Source organism: Microcaecilia unicolor, chromosome 3 (genome assembly GCF_901765095.1).
Source record: "Microcaecilia unicolor chromosome 3, aMicUni1.1, whole genome shotgun sequence".
NCBI classification, from domain to species: domain Eukaryota; kingdom Metazoa; phylum Chordata; class Amphibia; order Gymnophiona; family Siphonopidae; genus Microcaecilia; species Microcaecilia unicolor.
The window spans coordinates 487,348,876-487,365,321 of record NC_044033.1 but is presented as its reverse complement, the minus strand read 5'-3'; the positions used below and the strand labels follow the sequence as shown (position 1 = coordinate 487,365,321).

General features: G+C 46.1%; 1 protein-coding gene across 1 annotated transcript in view; it reads left to right on the top strand.

Moving 5' to 3' along the window:
• The window catches only part of LCA5 (lebercilin LCA5), a 124,309-nt gene that overhangs the window by 12,423 nt on the left and 95,440 nt on the right, over positions 1-16,446 (top strand). Inside the window, exons 2-3 of the mRNA XM_030199065.1 lie at positions 3,975-4,081; positions 5,790-6,199. Coding sequence (XP_030054925.1) covers positions 5,986-6,199 — 214 coding nt within the window. The 5' untranslated portion in view covers positions 3,975-4,081; positions 5,790-5,985. The remainder of the gene's footprint in view (positions 1-3,974; positions 4,082-5,789; positions 6,200-16,446) is intronic.

The following is a 16,446-nucleotide window of genomic DNA, read 5'->3' as shown; positions in this document are numbered from 1 at the left end:
CGATGCACAAATATTACTGTGCTGTTAACATTTGTTTTAGACTGGTTGTAGCCAATATAAAGCAAACTTTATTTAGCTAGTAATACATAAAGGTGTTTTCCGTGGCTCTAACATGTGCCGTTAGCAGCCACCGAGAACTCCATGCAAATGTATTACAGTCATTCCCCTGGAAGATACTGGCTAACCTTATGGACTTGTAGTGGACTGTGTGTCCAAAGGAGAGAAGCAGGCTGAAAATCCTGGAATGATCCAAGATGGCGGAAAGAACCTGACGCTGATCTCCGCGTTCCTTGTTCAGCCTTGAATGGCATGGTTTGTTTCCTCGTTATGCCGAAACGCAGAGGGAAATCGGCAGCCGCTGCTCCCCCAGGCCGACCTACTACTCTGCCTTCGGGTACATTAGATACCTTTCTGCGGAGATCCGGAGTTCAACAGAGATCGGAGAATGGCATGCTTGCGACGCCTGGAATAGGTGGAAGCTCCGAGACGCCGCTAGTGCATGACATCTCTCTAAGCCCCGACCTGCGTGCTCGTCTCCCGCAGCCCCTGGGCGTTCTTTCTCTGGCGTCAGCGGCGTCTCCTCTGCAACCAGGAAGTGTTTCAGCAGTGGAGCCATGGGGGAACATAATAAACTCGCCAGAGAATAAAAGTGCTGAAGGGAGTTTTAGCCCTTCTCTAGCCCAGGAGTCTACATCTTTGTCTGCGGGAGTTCCTCTGAGTTTAACAGGAATGCAATCTGTAAGTACTTCTGCTGAAGAGCAACAGACTTTGAACACTCTTGCGTTTCTAGAAGTTAAACCTACAGAAGTGACCCTGGAAAATTTATGGCTTTTGATAGTTAACTTAGGAAAAGTTCTATGTCCTCAAGTTCAAGTATTAGAATCCCTAGTAAAGAAACTAGAAGAAACAGTTGTAACCACTGAAAATGAAAAGAAAGATATATCAAAAAAATATAAAAAAAACAACTGGAACACATAGAAAAAATACAAGAGATACAAATAACTTTAACTAAAGACTGTATTAATATGAGAAGGAAGATTGAACTTCTGGAGAACTCCCAGAGGGCCAATAACTTGAGATTCTTGAATTTCCCTAGGACAATTACGATTGCTCCTAGGGAACTGTTGAATAAATATTTCAAAGAGTCCCTGGGGATGCCGGAGGATTCTCTTCCTCCTATAACTCAGGCCTATTATTTACCAACTAAGGCGCCTGGAAATTCTTCGGATCAACTGCTGGATGCCTCTGCCATACTAGAGGCTCCAACAGTTGAATTAGTTTCTCCAGCGACATTGCTGGTAACAGTTGCTTTTCCTCCGGACAAAATGTGGAGTATGAGACAATTCTTTAAAAATAAAGACAAAGAATTCATGGGATTAAAAATACGTATATTTCCTGATGTTTCTAAGGAAACACAAAGAAGACGTAGACAATTTTTGCTTCTAAAGCCAGGTGTCCTTCAGTTGGGCGCTACCTTTTACCTACGCTATCCCTGCAAGTGTGTAATCTGTTACCAGTCAGTGAAGTATGTTTTTTATGAATCTTTACACCTTACAGAATTTCTTGTTGCTAGAAGGTCTTGAGGATAATATTAACATAAATAGAGGACTTGAGAGTACTTAAATCTGGTAAACTATAATTTTGAATTTATATGGATGTATTTGTTTTTGTTTTTCTCTTGATGAAGTACCTTTTCTGTTCAAGTTGAAATGCTTGATGAATAATGTAAAATTAAATAAAACAAATGTATTACAGTCAGCTCGTTAGTATTCTAATGAGCATCCCAGGCGATGCACAGCTCCAGAGCAGATTTCACGGGCTGCTGTAGAGCTGTCAGAGGAGGAAAGCACAAGCGGACAGCTGCAAAGCTTGCTTGTGCTTCCCACCTCTCCCCTTTCAGCACCCCCTAGTGCCCCTCCCCAACTCAATTCCCTGGTGGTCCTGGGGACCTGCACACCTCAAGCACCAAGCAAAAATGGCCCTAATGGCCTAATGACCCTCCCACACCCTCCTGACCCGCCCACCAAACCAATCAAGAATGACTCGGGTTGCCTAGTGACCCTCTCCCCGGCCCATCCCTTCTTAAAAGGTTGGAGGCAGGAGGATAGGAGCAACACATCCTCTTTCCTACCTCAGGCGTCGCCTCTTCCAAAATGGTGGTGCCCAGCTCCTGCCCTTGCCCTGGAGGGGAGGGGGTTCGGGAGGGAGTCACTAGGCCACCAGGGCCATTCTTGATTGATGCGGGGGGGGGGGGGGAGGTTGGGAGTGTATGGGGAGGGTCACTAGGCCACCAGGGCCATTTTTGCTTGGTGCGGGTCAGGTGCTGGGGGGGGGGGGGGGGTCGGGATTGGGGATTGGGTCTGCATCGGAGCAGTCATGCATTTCACAGCTCAGTCACAAAGGAGGATCCGTGCAGCTCATTTGCATGCGATCCCTTTATGCATTTGTCACTGTTTACGACCCATTAAATCTTTGTGCATCAGGACCTCGCATAAGAAAAGCACAGCTAATCAAGCTGCCCTGTAAAAGCGTCCAGGTTTATATTAGATTTAAGCAAGTTAATATAATAGGGCAGAGACTGTGGGATGGAGTTGGGGTGGCGGCCAAGGTTTCTAAAGGTAGAGGTTCTATCAGCCTCTCCAAATCCCACCCCCCTCTTACCAATTTCACCCACTTACTTATGCCTGTTTACATGTTTGAACATGCAAGTCACGGTGACTAGTAACATAGTAGATGACGGCAGAAAAAGATCTGCATGGTCCATCCAGTCTGCCCAACAAGATAAACTCATATGTGCTACTTTTTGTGTATACCCTACTTTGATTTGTACCTGTCCTCTTCAGGGCACAGACCGTATAAGTCTGCCCAGCACTGTCCCCGCCTCCCACCACCGGCTCTGGCACAGACCGTATAAGTCTGCCCAGCACTATCCCCGCCTCCCAACCACCAGTCCCGCCTCCCACCACCGGCTCTGGTACCCAATCTCAGCTATCTCTCAGAGAACTCCTCTGGCTCCACGTCCCCAGTGACTTAAGGAAAAACAAGTTTGTTTTTGGTTTTCACATTTTGAGGAGAAATAGGCGGTTCTTCTGCAGGGTGTCCTGCCTGCACACTCAAAAAAAGAGGGGCATTGTCCTTGAAGATTTCTGATCAAAGACTGCCCATCATTTTCTGTGCAGATTCCTAGAACTTGAACCCACAGCTCTGAACAAACAAGCAGAGCTGGTTTTTTTTTTCCAATCACAGGCAAAGACATCATTAAAAAAAAAATCTTAGGCCTTTCTGCCTCAGTATTAGAGAAATAGACCAATTAAAAACACCTATATTCAAAATAAAAATACCTCCTCCCAATTGAACCTTAACATATCTTCCCCTTCTCCTTTGTTCCAGGTCTCTCTCGCTTTCTCTTGTCTGCACTCCCTCCCCTCTTCTCTCCTCTCAGTGCCCGTGTCCAGTATCTGTCTACCCATATGCCCCCTCCCCTGGCAGTCCTCCAAATGCTGCAGCACTGAAAGCTGCTCTGTTTAGCGGGACCTTTTCCTTTGCCACATCCCACCCAAAGGAAGTTATATCAGAAAGGTGGGATGCAGCAGAGGAAAGGCCGTTCTGGACAGAGAGCAGCTTTCAGTTCTGCCTCTGCTGTGACCCGCTATGGCATTTTGGAGGACTGGCAGAGGGGGGTGGGGGATACAGCTGGAGAAGGGGGAAGAGGAGAGGAAGGAGGAGTGCCTAGCAGCCCTGGGCATTTTGTCAGCTTAAGGGAATCGTTATGCCCCTGCATGTCAGAATTTTCTTTAGTAAGCTTGCTCACTCACTGTATGTGTGTGTCTTTCTTTCTCTCTTCTTCCTCAGCTGCTGCCCACCCTGGATTTCCTTGGTTTTGTTTCAGATTACCTAGGTTTGCCTAATTTAGATAAGGTATAGAGCACTGTCTTACAGGGTCATAATTTTTCTCCTTTATTTTCTTCTTATAGCTCATATTGGAGCCAGTGCAGAAAGCCATGCAGTGAATCTGCACACCGATGGCTTAGCGCATGTCTGGTGCTGCGAAATTACTTCATCACTACAATAAATATTGGAGGTAATTAATGAGCATGCAAATTACAGCTGCATTAAAAAGTGTGAACTGTCAGGAAAAACAGTATACACTGTGGCATTAATCCGCAGTTCATTGCCAAAATGTCCCCTTTCCGGTCAGTGTGTGAGTGATAAGTACTTAGGTATTGCCATACTGGGACAAACCAAATATTCATCAAGTCCAGCATCCTGTTTCCAACAGTGGCCAATCCAGGTCACAAATACCTGTCAAGATCCCCCCTCCACTCCCCCCCAAAAAATCTGCATTTCTCCCAATACCATTAATTCCCTGGTAGTCTAGCAGCCCCCTTCTCAACCCCCTGCCCCAGATATTATTTAAAAAAAAAAAATCCTGGTAGTCTAGTGTACTTCCTTCTTCCCCAAGCCCTCCTGATCTGCCCACACATCTCAAAAAGTGGAAAGGCAGGAATCATATTGTCCTTTTGGTAGACTGCTCTAAGTCGCAATGCACCATTAAGGGCCATCATTTTGAATGATGGCACTGGAGGCAGAAGTGAGTGTATTCTTCCTCTCTTTCCATTTTTTGAGATGAGTGGGATGGGTCTGTGGGATTCAGAGAGAGGAAGGGGTACATTTAAAACAATCTCTGGTAGTCTAATGTCAGGGGAGCAGGGAGGTCAGTTTGGTTCAGGGGGCCACTACACTACCAGGGCAACTAATCTTTCGCCACCTCAGTTCAGGTGGTACATTTCTCATGTTGTGCTCTGTCAAAAACTCTGCATTGTGGTAGTTTAACAGCTCCTTAGCATAGATTTTACTAAGCTGTGTGCTGACACCTACTAAGCAAGTACATTTCTGTAAAGAACCCCTTTTTGCATTGCGTGCCCAATAACATGCATGCGCTTACTTTGTTAACTGTGCACTTCTTCCCGCAGTAGTTTTCTGCATCGGTCTAATTGTTAATATTTAATCACTTCATAAATCTGTTTTGGGAGACCAGTAAACAAAAATTTTCCCAAGAACTGCAGCCTGTATTTTTCCAATGGGCGATCTATATATATAAAAGGCACCTCCAATGTTCCAATGAAGCCTCAAGCCGGAAACTTGAGGCGACGGAGATATCTGGTTTGGCCTACAGTCAGTGTAGCTTCGCCCTCACGTCAAAACACGATGATGTAGAGGGTGGGGCGGGCCTGCAGTCACTGTACCTCCGCCCTCGCATCAAAACGCGATGACGTAGAGGGCGGGGATGGCACAACGCACGAGTTCCACAGATTCTGTGACAGCAGCGGGGAGTCCCACACATTCAGTGACAGCAGCGGGGAGAGCGCTGCGAACTTTAATCACAAACTCGCAACCAAGTGACTGAGGGGCCGGAGGGAGGGAGAGGGGGATGTGGAAATCGGAAGGGAGGGACGGAGTGGGGGGTTTGGAACTCGGGAGGGAGGATGGTGGGGGGGGGGGGGGATTACCTTGCTAGCACCCATTTCATTTTTATCCGAAGGGCATTTCTCACTAGTATATAATCTTGCATATTTTTAAAGCACTTAGCCTTCCAAAGTTCCATAAGTTTCTATGGAACTTTGGGGAACTTTGGAAGGCTAAGTGCTTTGAAAATATGCCTCAATATGGAGCAAACTTCTGTTCCCAACTTTTCTTTTTAATGCAGCAGAGAAAATAGTCACTGTGTCACTACATAAAATGTGGAATGTTAATACCTGAAGCTTAAACTGATTTTTTTTTTTTAACAGTTGTGGTGAGCTATACTGCTATTGTCTGTCAGCAGTTGCCAGTATGAACTCTGGAAGGCCGTTGTTTGAGCAAAGGATAACAGATTTTCTGCAAGAAGCTGTTGATTCCAGAAGCCTATGCAGAAGTAATTCAATGATAATAAACCTTTCATGAAGCCCTAGAAAAACAGTCTGAAGGAAAAGGGTGATAAAAGGAATGGAAAGCAGAGGACAAACGAGGAGCCAGGAGCTTGACTGTGACAGAAACTCTGACAATGATAAAATTAGCAACTTCTCTTATTCTGAGGACTACGAGGATGCGACAAACGCTTCTGACCAGTCGCCAACTCCCAGCTCTAAGGCTCAGCTTTTGACAATACGAAGGAAAGGCAACAAGTCCCAAGCTTCCAGTACCCCTCTTCACAATTACAGTAAGTATTTCACAGTTGTAGCGCTGCCTCCGATGTCAGACCTCACTATTTCCTGGATTTGTTTCTTTTGCTGATTGAATTAGGCTTAGGGGTTGTTTTAATTGTTCAGAAACAGGGCCGGTCTTAGGGTGAAGCGACCGCATAGGGCCTTGCGCTCAAGGGGGCCCCATGCGGCGCACCTCCGCCCCGCCCCCGATCGCCCGACTTCCAGTCCCCCTCCCTCTGAATTTTAAAAGTTACCTCGTTGGGTTACAGGCAGCGGCAGGAGTGAAAAGCGTGCGATCTGCTCGGCACTTCAGGAGCCTTCCTTTCTCTCTCTCAGCTCTGGTCCCGCCCTCATTTCCTGTTTCCACGAGGGCGGGACCAGAGCTGAGAGAGGGAAGGCTCCTGAAGTGCCGAGCAGCTCGCACGCTTTTCACTCCTGCCGCTGCCTGTAACCCGACGAGGTAACTTTTAAAATTCAGAGGGAGGGGGATTGGAGCTTGGTGGGAGGCCTTGGAGCTAGGAAGGAGGGAGGGGGGCCTTGGAGCTGGGAAGGAGGGAGGAGCCCTGGAGCTCGGAGGGGGGCTGGACTCCAGAGTGGGTGGGTAGGAAGGAGGGAGGGGGGCCTTGGAGCTGGGAAGGAGGGAGGAGGCCCTGGAGCTCGGAGGGAGGGAGGGGGGATGGTCCGGGAGCTCGGAGGGGATGGCCTGGGAGCTTGGAGGGAGGGGTGGCCGGCCCTGGAGCTAGGGTAGGGGTGGGGCTAGGGTGGGGGTGGAGCTAGGGTGGGGGTGGAGCTAGGTGGGGCGGAGCTAGGATGGGGCCCCATTAAATTGGTCTGCACAGGGCCCCGCACTTGCTAAGCCCGGCCCTGTTCAGAGAGATCTCTATTTTCTGAGCAAAGGTCAAAGAACCCACTGCAGCATTAAAAATCTTCATTTTTGTAGCTATATATAATATAGTTTCGCTGCTACCTAAGAGAGGTTGGATGATGATGGAGTTATTAGGAAGAATAAAGTTTAGTTATGCGCTGGAATGGAGGGTAATGTGGTCCTGGTACGAGTGTGAATGTTGTGTTAATAAAGAGGTTTAACATAAATTCACTTTATTTATAGTTTACGGTTTATTGAACTTACTATACTGCTTATCTAGTGGACAGACTAATTAAAACAATGAATTTGTTCCAATTCATTTAAAGTTGTGAAAAAGCCTAAACATTTCCAGTATGTTCCATACCAGATAGCAGAAGAGAGGATTCCAAAGTACACAAGCAAAACAGTAAAAGAGAAACGAGCACAATGGGCCTTCAAGATAGGAACAATTGAGAGTAGTTTAATAGATTGACCCGACATGTTTCAGCGTGTCTACAGGGGTCAGTGTAACAGTACTTTCGAAAGAAACACAATGGGTGTGACAGTGTCCTTCAGACAACACTGCAAATAAAATCAAAAGAGTGTCTGAGAGTGGTTTTGTTGAAAGCTACCGTGTTCTGAAAGACACGGATTGTTAGTGTTTGCTGCCTGTATTCCTGTTGGATTCATTTCCCGCATCTGAGCAAACAAATGCAACACGTGTGCTGCGGCGCTCTCAGGTGTCACTGTTTTGATTTTATTTGCAGTGTCGTCTAAAGAACATTGTTAAACCTATTGTGTTTCTTTCAGTTGTATTCTTTTACACTGACCCCTGAGGCAGGCATAGACATGCCGAAACATGGCCCGTGTACTTTTTTTAAATTTTTTTGTAGTATGTTCTATATCCAGAATGGGCAATTCCAGCTTGTTGTTGTGGTTTATGCTTGGTGCTTCTACCAGGATCTGCTGTTTGTAACTGTGGGGATACTGGAAACTTGGGAGTTCTTTTTTGTCATCATATCTTCCTTCCCATGTCTGTCTCAATAGCAGAAAAGTCCATAGTCTGCTATTGAGACAGACATGGAAAGCAACTGCTTGCCCTGGGATTTGTAGTATGGAGTGTTGCCACAATTTGGGTTTCTGCCAGGTACTTGTGACCTGACTTGGCCACTGTTTGGAAAACAGGATACTGGGCTAGATGGACCATTGGTCTGACCCATTATGGCTACTCATGTTCTTATCCCCCACTTAGGACTTGCAGGATATAAATACATTTTTGCTGGAAATTAATTTGTTTGAAAGAGGTTGCAGATAGCTAGCTTCCAGACAGCTGAGAACCCCTGAATGGAGTCAGAAGGTCAACCTCATGCTCCAGTATGTAATACATTATTGCCTGATAAGCATGAGAGAGATATTTGCATGCATGCTGCTTCAGGCGTATTCAAATCTCTATCATGCATTTGGATAGCGTTAATAAAAAAATAAAAAAAACCCACACACTCTCTCTCACTTTCACTCTCTCTGTCTGTCTCTCTTTCAACCAGTTTAGTTGATGACCCTCAATGACTGGAGGTCCCTCACTGTTCCATTATTGAGTTGAGGTTCATTATCCCCTCTTCAGCAAAATACCTGTTGACCTCGCCTTGTCTTGGTTAGTGGGAATGAACGTAGCTTGCATATGCTATGACATTAGCTTGTTCTAAAGTTATACTAAAATCACTTGCACAGCACTTAACTTGCCACTCATTTAAATGTGTTTTGGAACACTTAGGTACCTCAGCAAAAGCTGCAGAAAAATATATCTATTCCTTAAAAAAAGAAGAAAAAAAACCATGCCCCACAGTGTTCTAAAACAGGCAGGGGCAGCCCAAGACAATCTGCTGTCTGAGGTGAGGAATGAGCTGCCACCCCGGCTTCTCTGCTGCTGTGCCCCCCCCCCCCCCCCCACAGTCTGACATCTCCCCCCTTCCATCCCCAACCCCATTCCCTGAATTTACCGGCCCACCTCTCTGACGTAATTTCCTGTTTCTTCAGAGGCAGGCTGCAGTAGAGAGAAAGGGCTGGGGACTAGCGGCAGGGCAGCCTATAGGAATCGCTGCTGCCTTTTGAAAAACGAGAAAAGAAAAGGTAAATTCGGGGAAGGGTTTGGGGATGGAAGGCAATGTTGCTTCAGAAGAGTGCCACCTGAAGCCCCTGCCTCAGTTGGCCTAATGGTAGGGCCGCCACTGAGAACAGGAGAGATCAAGCGTGGACACACCCAGCCAGTCAGGTTTTAATAATTTTATATGGATGATTTTTAGTCCGCTTTACTAGTCAGTTCATGGTGGATTCCATAAGTAACACACTGTTTACACCTAGTATGAAATACACCATAAATGCATTCAATCCAAATCCTCTTAAACCTAATAAGGGCATCTTTGAAACAACCAGGTATTAAAACCACATTGAAAATCCCTTTACAAAGAGACAGACATCAGTATAAGAGGTAAAGCATTGCAAAGGTTCAGGACCCCTTCCTGAAATAGTTCTGTTTAGTGGTGCTCTTAACCTGAATGATTTATGGTCGCTAACTTAAGCCAAATTTTATGAGTAGAATGCAGTTGTTTTGATGAGACCTGTAGGCACAAAATAGCTAAAAAATCCTGAGGCCAAGCAATATAATATTTTAAATATAAATACAGTGGGGGAAATAAGTATTTGATCCCTTGCTGATTTTGTAAGTTTGCCCACTGACAAAGACATGAGCAGCCCATAATTGAAGGGTAGGTTATTGGTAACAGTGAGAGATAGCACATCACAAATTAAATCCGGAAAATCACATTGTGGAAAGTATATGAATTTATTTGCATTCTGCAGAGGGAAATAAGTATTTAATCCCTCTGGCAAACAAGACCTAATACTTGGTGGCAAAACCCTTGTTGGCAAGCACAGCGGTCAGACGTCTTCTGTAGTTGATGATGAGGTTTGCACACATGTCAGGAGGAATTTTGGTCCACTCCTCTTTGCAGATCATCTCTAAATCATTAAGAGTTCTGGGCTGTCGCTTGGCAACTCGCAGCTTCAGCTCCCTCCATAAGTTTTCAATGGGATTAAGGTCTGGTGACTGGCTAGGCCACTCCATGACCCTAATGTGCTTCTTCCTGAGCCACTCCTTTGTTGCCTTGGCTGTATGTTTTGGGTCATTGTCGTGCTGGAAGACCCAGCCACGACCCATTTTTAAGGCCCTGGCGGAGGGAAGGAGGTTGTCACTCAGAATTGTACGGTACATGGCCCCATCCATTCTCCCATTGATGCGGTGAAGTAGTCCTGTGCCCTTAGCAGAGAAACACCCCCAAAACATAACATTTCCACCTCCATGCTTGACAGTGGGGACGGTGTTCTTTGGGTCATAGGCAGCATTTCTCTTCCTCCAAACACGGCGAGTTGAGTTCATGCCAAAGAGCTCAATTTTTGTCTCATCTGACCACAGCACCTTCTCCCAATCACTCTCGGCATCATCCAGGTGTTCACTGGCAAACTTCAGACGGGCCGTCACATGTGCCTTCCGGAGCAGGGGGACCTTGCGGGCACTGCAGGATTGCAATCCGTTATGTCGTAATGTGTTACCAATGGTTTTCGTGGTGACAGTGGTCCCAGCTGCCTTGAGATCATTGACAAGTTCCCCCCTTGTAGTTGTAGGCTGATTTCTAACCTTCCTCATGATCAAGGATACCCCACGAGGTGAGATTTTGCGTGGAGCCCCAGATCTTTGTCGATTGACAGTCATTTTGTACTTCTTCCATTTTCTTACTATGGCACCAACAGTTGTCTCCTTCTCGCCCAGCGTCTTACTGATGGTTTTGTAGCCCATTCCAGCCTTGTGCAGGTGTATGATCTTGTCCCTGACATCCTTAGACAGCTCCTTGCTCTTGGCCATTTTGTAGAGGTTAGAGTCTGACTGATTCACTGAGTCTGTGGACAGGTGTCTTTCATACAGGTGACCATTGCCGACAGCTGTCTGTCATGCAGGTAACGAGTTGATTTGGAGCATCTACCTGGTCTGTAGGGGCCAGATCTCTTACTGGTTGGTGGGGGATCAAATACTTATTTCCCTCTGCAGAATGCAAATAAATTCATATACTTTCCACAATGTGATTTTCCGGATTTAATTTGTGATGTGCTATCTCTCACTGTTACCAATAACCTACCCTTCAATTATGGGCTGCTCATGTCTTTGTCAGTGGGCAAACTTACAAAATCAGCAAGGGATCAAATACTTATTTCCCCCACTGTATCAATTTGAATTTGATCCTTGTCTTTCTCTCCTTTCCTCCTCCCATTCTTTCTCCATTTCTATATAGCCTGGTTGGGACACCCCTAGACCATGGTAGGTTCTCTTGGGTGCAGACCTGACAGCAGTGATGACTCTTTCTGGAACCAGACCACTGCCAAGTTTATAGGTGCCTGAGATTTTTCTATTCAGTGAAACTATATGAGATCATACATGGACTTTAAACTTTTTACACTATCCCCAGTAGGAAGTCATAAATAGTTGCCTGGGGTGGCCCAAACAAGTTGAGTTGTAAACAGAGGGTAATGACAGAAAGTAATTCACTAAAAAAAAAAGGGGAATTCTGTGAGGACAAGCAGTCTCTCATATTCTCATGTGTGGATAGACACCAATCCGCATTGTCCAGTCCGGTATTTATGCCTAAGTAAAAAAAACAGAGCTTTGTGAAGCGTAAGCCGCACTCCACTGTGCATGCACGAGTGCCTTCCCTTCCCGCCATGAGAATGCAGTTCCCTCAGTTTTGTTTTTTATGTGAAGAGAAGCTACATTTTTTTGGTCTCTCTTCACACATCCAGTTAGAGCTTCGTTTTGCCCGGGTTTGTTTCCTTTTATTTTCAACATGGGCTACTTTTAGGCCCTGACTCCGGTTGGGAGCGCCCTTTTTTTTGTTCCTTTGTCCCTTTTCAGGCTCCATTGAGCCGTTTGAGTTGGCTGGCGAGGTCTTCCCGTCCATGTCCACGAAGACTCCCAGTGGCTTCAAGCGTTTTACTTGGTGCAACCAGACCATCTTGGGAAAAGACACCCATTCTTGGTGTCTGCAGTGTCTTGGACCGATCATAGCCCTGCTAACTGTGTTCTCTATCTTTGTATGAAGAAGAGGACCCAGGTTTCCTGGGAGGCTCAACGTGAGAAGCTTTTTTGGGTCCAGGTCTGGTTCCTTGGCATGGAAGTCGGAGGCGTCATTGAGTGTTGCACCGGCATCCGGAGTGTAGGTAAGCATGGCTGTGTTGAGATCTCAAGAAGCTGGGAGCAGTGAGGCATAGAGTAGGTTTCCACCTGTCTCAAGTTGTCCGTGGTTGTGGAATCCACTCTCAAAAGAGCCAGAGGTACTAGGGACTACACCTCGGTTCCCTCAGGCAGAGAAGCTAGACCTCTGGATTCTTTTGGGAGAAAGATGTAGCAGGCCTCTATGCTCATCCCCCGTATTCTGTCATATCAGCTTTTCACAAGCGTTTACTTGCAGAACTTGGTGAGACAGCTATCTGACTTGGTCGATACGCTCCCTCCGAAGCAGGCCGAGCATTTTTGCCAGTTCGTCAAGCAGCAGAAGGTGTATCGAAAGTTCTTGACCAGGGCACTTACGATGCTTTTGTTGTGGCATCCAGGATCTCTGCTTAGAGTATAGCAATGCACACAGACTCTCATGGCTGCATGTTTCTGACTTGGAACATTCTCTTCAGCAGAGGTTGGCAGATGCCCCTTGCTGGGGGGATAATCTCCTCTCTTCCACCAAGCACCTTCTGCATCCACCTCCTTATCTAGGAGGCTTTTTGGCAAGTCAAGGAGTGCCCTACTCTAGGCGTAGGTACACTCCTTCGGCTCATCTCAGCCCCAGCGTGCTCGTTCTCGTCAACAACGTGCACCTAGGGCCCCTGCTGCTCCCCAGTCAAAGCAAGCGACAAGTTTTTGACTGGCTCCAGCAGAGCATAGCTGCAGTAAAAGTGTCTGTTCCGGACGACTTCCCGGTTGGTAGGAGGTTAAAATTTTTTCATTATAAACCCCCAACCGGTGGGTCTGTCTGGGATACACCCTCAGTTGGCATTCCAAACCTCCAAATTGCCCACCGAGAGCTCATTCATTCATTTATTTCTCTGCACATTCAAGTACTTGCAGAGGAACTCTCTGCCCTTCTGAAGGCCCATGCGGTCAAACCCATTCCACCAGGTGAAGAAGGGCAGGGATTCTATTCCAGGTTCTTCCTTGTGCAAAAGAAAACAGGGGGGATGCATCCCATCCTAGACCTAAGGGCTCTGAACAAGCTTCTAGTCCGAGAAAAGTTCAGGATAGTTTCTCTGGGCACCCTTCTCCCAATGATTCAGAAAAACGATCAACTATGCTTTCTGGACTTAAAGGACGCATATACTCATATCCCGATACTTCCTGCCCACCGGAGGTATCTTCAATTTCCACTGGGAGCACATCACTTTCAGTGCTCGGGAGTCCATGTGGATGACTATTCCGGTGCTGGGAGTACTAGGGTTCGTTTTAAACTACCCCAAGTCCTATCTACACCCTGTCCAGAAATTGGAATTCATTGGAGTCCTGCTTGACACACAGAAGGTTCGAGCCTTCCTCCCGGAAGCCAGAGCAAGCAATCTTGTCTTGCTGGCATCCGTAGTTCGAGGCTTTTGGCATGTCACAGCTCGGCAGATGTTGAGCTTGCTGGGCCACATGGCTTCCACAGTGTATGTTACACCCATGACATGTCTTCACGTGAGACCAGCTCAATGGACCCTGGCTTCTCAGTGGTATCGAGCCACGGGCAGCCTGGAAGATGTCATCCAATGTCCCCAGAGCTGCTTTGCTCTCTTAAATGGTGGACAATTCAATCCAGTTTGACTCTGGGACTTCCATTCCAAATTCTTCAGCCACAAAAGGTGCTGACGATCGATGCATCTCTCCTGGGATAGGGAGCTCTTGCAGATGGGTTTCACACTTGAGGAACTTGGTCCCTCCAGGAAACGAATTTTCAGATCAACTTCCTGGAAATTCGAGCGGTCTGGAACGCGCTTAAAGGCTTTCAGAGATCAACTGTCCCATCAAATTATTCTCATTCAAACAGACATTCAGATTGCAGTGTATTACATCAACAAGCAGGGGGGCACCATATCACACTGTCTATGTCAGGAAGCTGTCTGGATGTTACATTGGGCTCGCCTGTACAGCATGTTCCTTCGAGCCACTTATCTGGCAGGCGCAAACACCCTGGCCAACAGACTGAGCACATGAGTGGTCTCTTCACATGGGCATGGCCTGCAAGATCTTCCGAGCGTGGGGCACCCCCTTGGTGAATCTTTTTGCCACTCAGAACAATCACAAGGTCCCTCCGTTCTTTTCCAGTCTTCAGGCACATGACAAACTATCATTGGATGCCTTCCTCCTCAGTTGGGGGACAGGTGTCCTGAATGCTTATCCTCCAATACCTCTAGTGGGAAAAACTTTGTTGAAACTGAAGCAAGACCACGGAACTGTGAATCTGATTTCACCTTACTGGCTGAGGCAGATTTGGTTCTCTATTCTTCTGGAATTATCCTCAGAAGAACCATGGAAATTGGAGTGTTTTCTGACCCTCACACTCACAATGAGGGGTCTGGTCTACATCCCAACCTCTAGTCTCTGGTTCACACTCAGAACAAGGGGTCTGTAATACATCCCATCCTCCAGTCTCTGGTTCTCACAGCTTGGATGTTGAGAGCTTAGAATTTGCTTCCTTGGGTCTTTTGAAGGGTGTCTCCTGGGACTTGCTGGCTTCCAGGAAAGATTCCACCAGACTGCACTCTCATTCAGATTGTATATAGTTTCAGGTTAATCTGTGTTATGTCCTCACCATTGAGAGGCCCAATTGACCAATGTTTGATGTTTTGGGTGAGCCTGGATGCTAGGGATTCCCCACATGTGTGAATATGAGAAGCTGCTTGTCTTCGGAGAAAGCGAAGATACTTACCTGTAGCAGGTATTCTACGAGGACAGCAGGCTTCATATTCTCACAATCCTGCCCATCTCCCTGTGGAGTTGTCTATTCCATTATTTTATTCTCCTTGTTTTGCTTTAAAAAAAAATTAAACTGAGCGAACAGAGTTCTTTCATCAGGTGGGAAGGCATTTGTGCATGCACAGTGGAGCGAGGCTCGCGCTTCACAAAACTCTGTTTTTTTTTTAAACTTGGGCATAAATGCCGGACCGCACGATATGGATCGGCATCTACCCACAGGTGGGAACATGCGGCCTGCTGTCCTCTGAGAATACCTGCTACAGGTAAGTGTCTTCACATTTTATGAATGGAGTATCTCAGGTTTTGGTCAATATTTTCATTATTGATATTGCAGAGTCGTTATTAGGAAAGGGTACATAAGTACATAACTATTGCCGTACTGGGACAGACCAAAGGTCCATCAAGCCCAGCATCCTGTTTCCAACAGTGGCCAATCCAGGTCACAAATACCTGGCAAGATCCCAAAAAAGTACAAAACATTTTATATTGCTTATCCCAAAGTCCATTTTAATAAAAGTCTATGGACTTTTCCTTTAGGAGCCAGCAAAACCTTTTTCTTAAACCCCGCTAAGCTAATCACCTTTACCACATTCTCTGGCAACAAATTCCAAAGTTTAATTACATGTTGTGTAAAGAAACATTTTCTCCAATTCGTTTTAAATTTACTACTTTGTAGCTTCATTCAATTCCCCCTAGTCCTAGTATTTTTGGAAAGAGTAAACAGTCGCTTCACTTCTACCCTTTCCACTCCACTCATTATTTTATAGACCTCTATCAAATCTCCCCTCAGCCGTCTTTTCTCCAAGCTGAAGAGTCCTAGACGCTTTAGCTTTCCCTCACAGGGAAATCATCACATCCCCTTTAATAATGGCTTATTGACTTTTCTTTTAGGAATTTATCCAAACCTGCTAAGCTAACTGCTTTTACTACATTCTCTGGCAACGAATTCCACAGTTTAATTACATGTTAAGTGAAGAAATATTTTCTCCAATTCATTTTAAATTTACTACTTGGTAGCTTCATTACGTGACCCCCTAGTCCTAGTATTTTGGAAAGAGTAAACAAGTGATTCACATCTACTTGTTCCACTCTACTCATTATTTTATAGACCTCTATCATATCTCCCCTCAGTCATCTTTTCTCCAAGCTGAAGACTCCTAGCCGCTTTAGCCTTTCCTCGTAGGGAAGGTGTGCCGTCCCCTTTATCATTTTTGTCGTCCTTCTCTGCACCTTTTCTAGTATTTTTTTTGAGATGCGGTGACTAGATTTGAACACAATATTCGAGATGCGGTCGCACCATGGAGCGATACAAAGGCATTATAACGTCCTCAGTTTTGTTTTCCATTCCTTTCTTAACTAGTAAAAAAGGCCCGTTT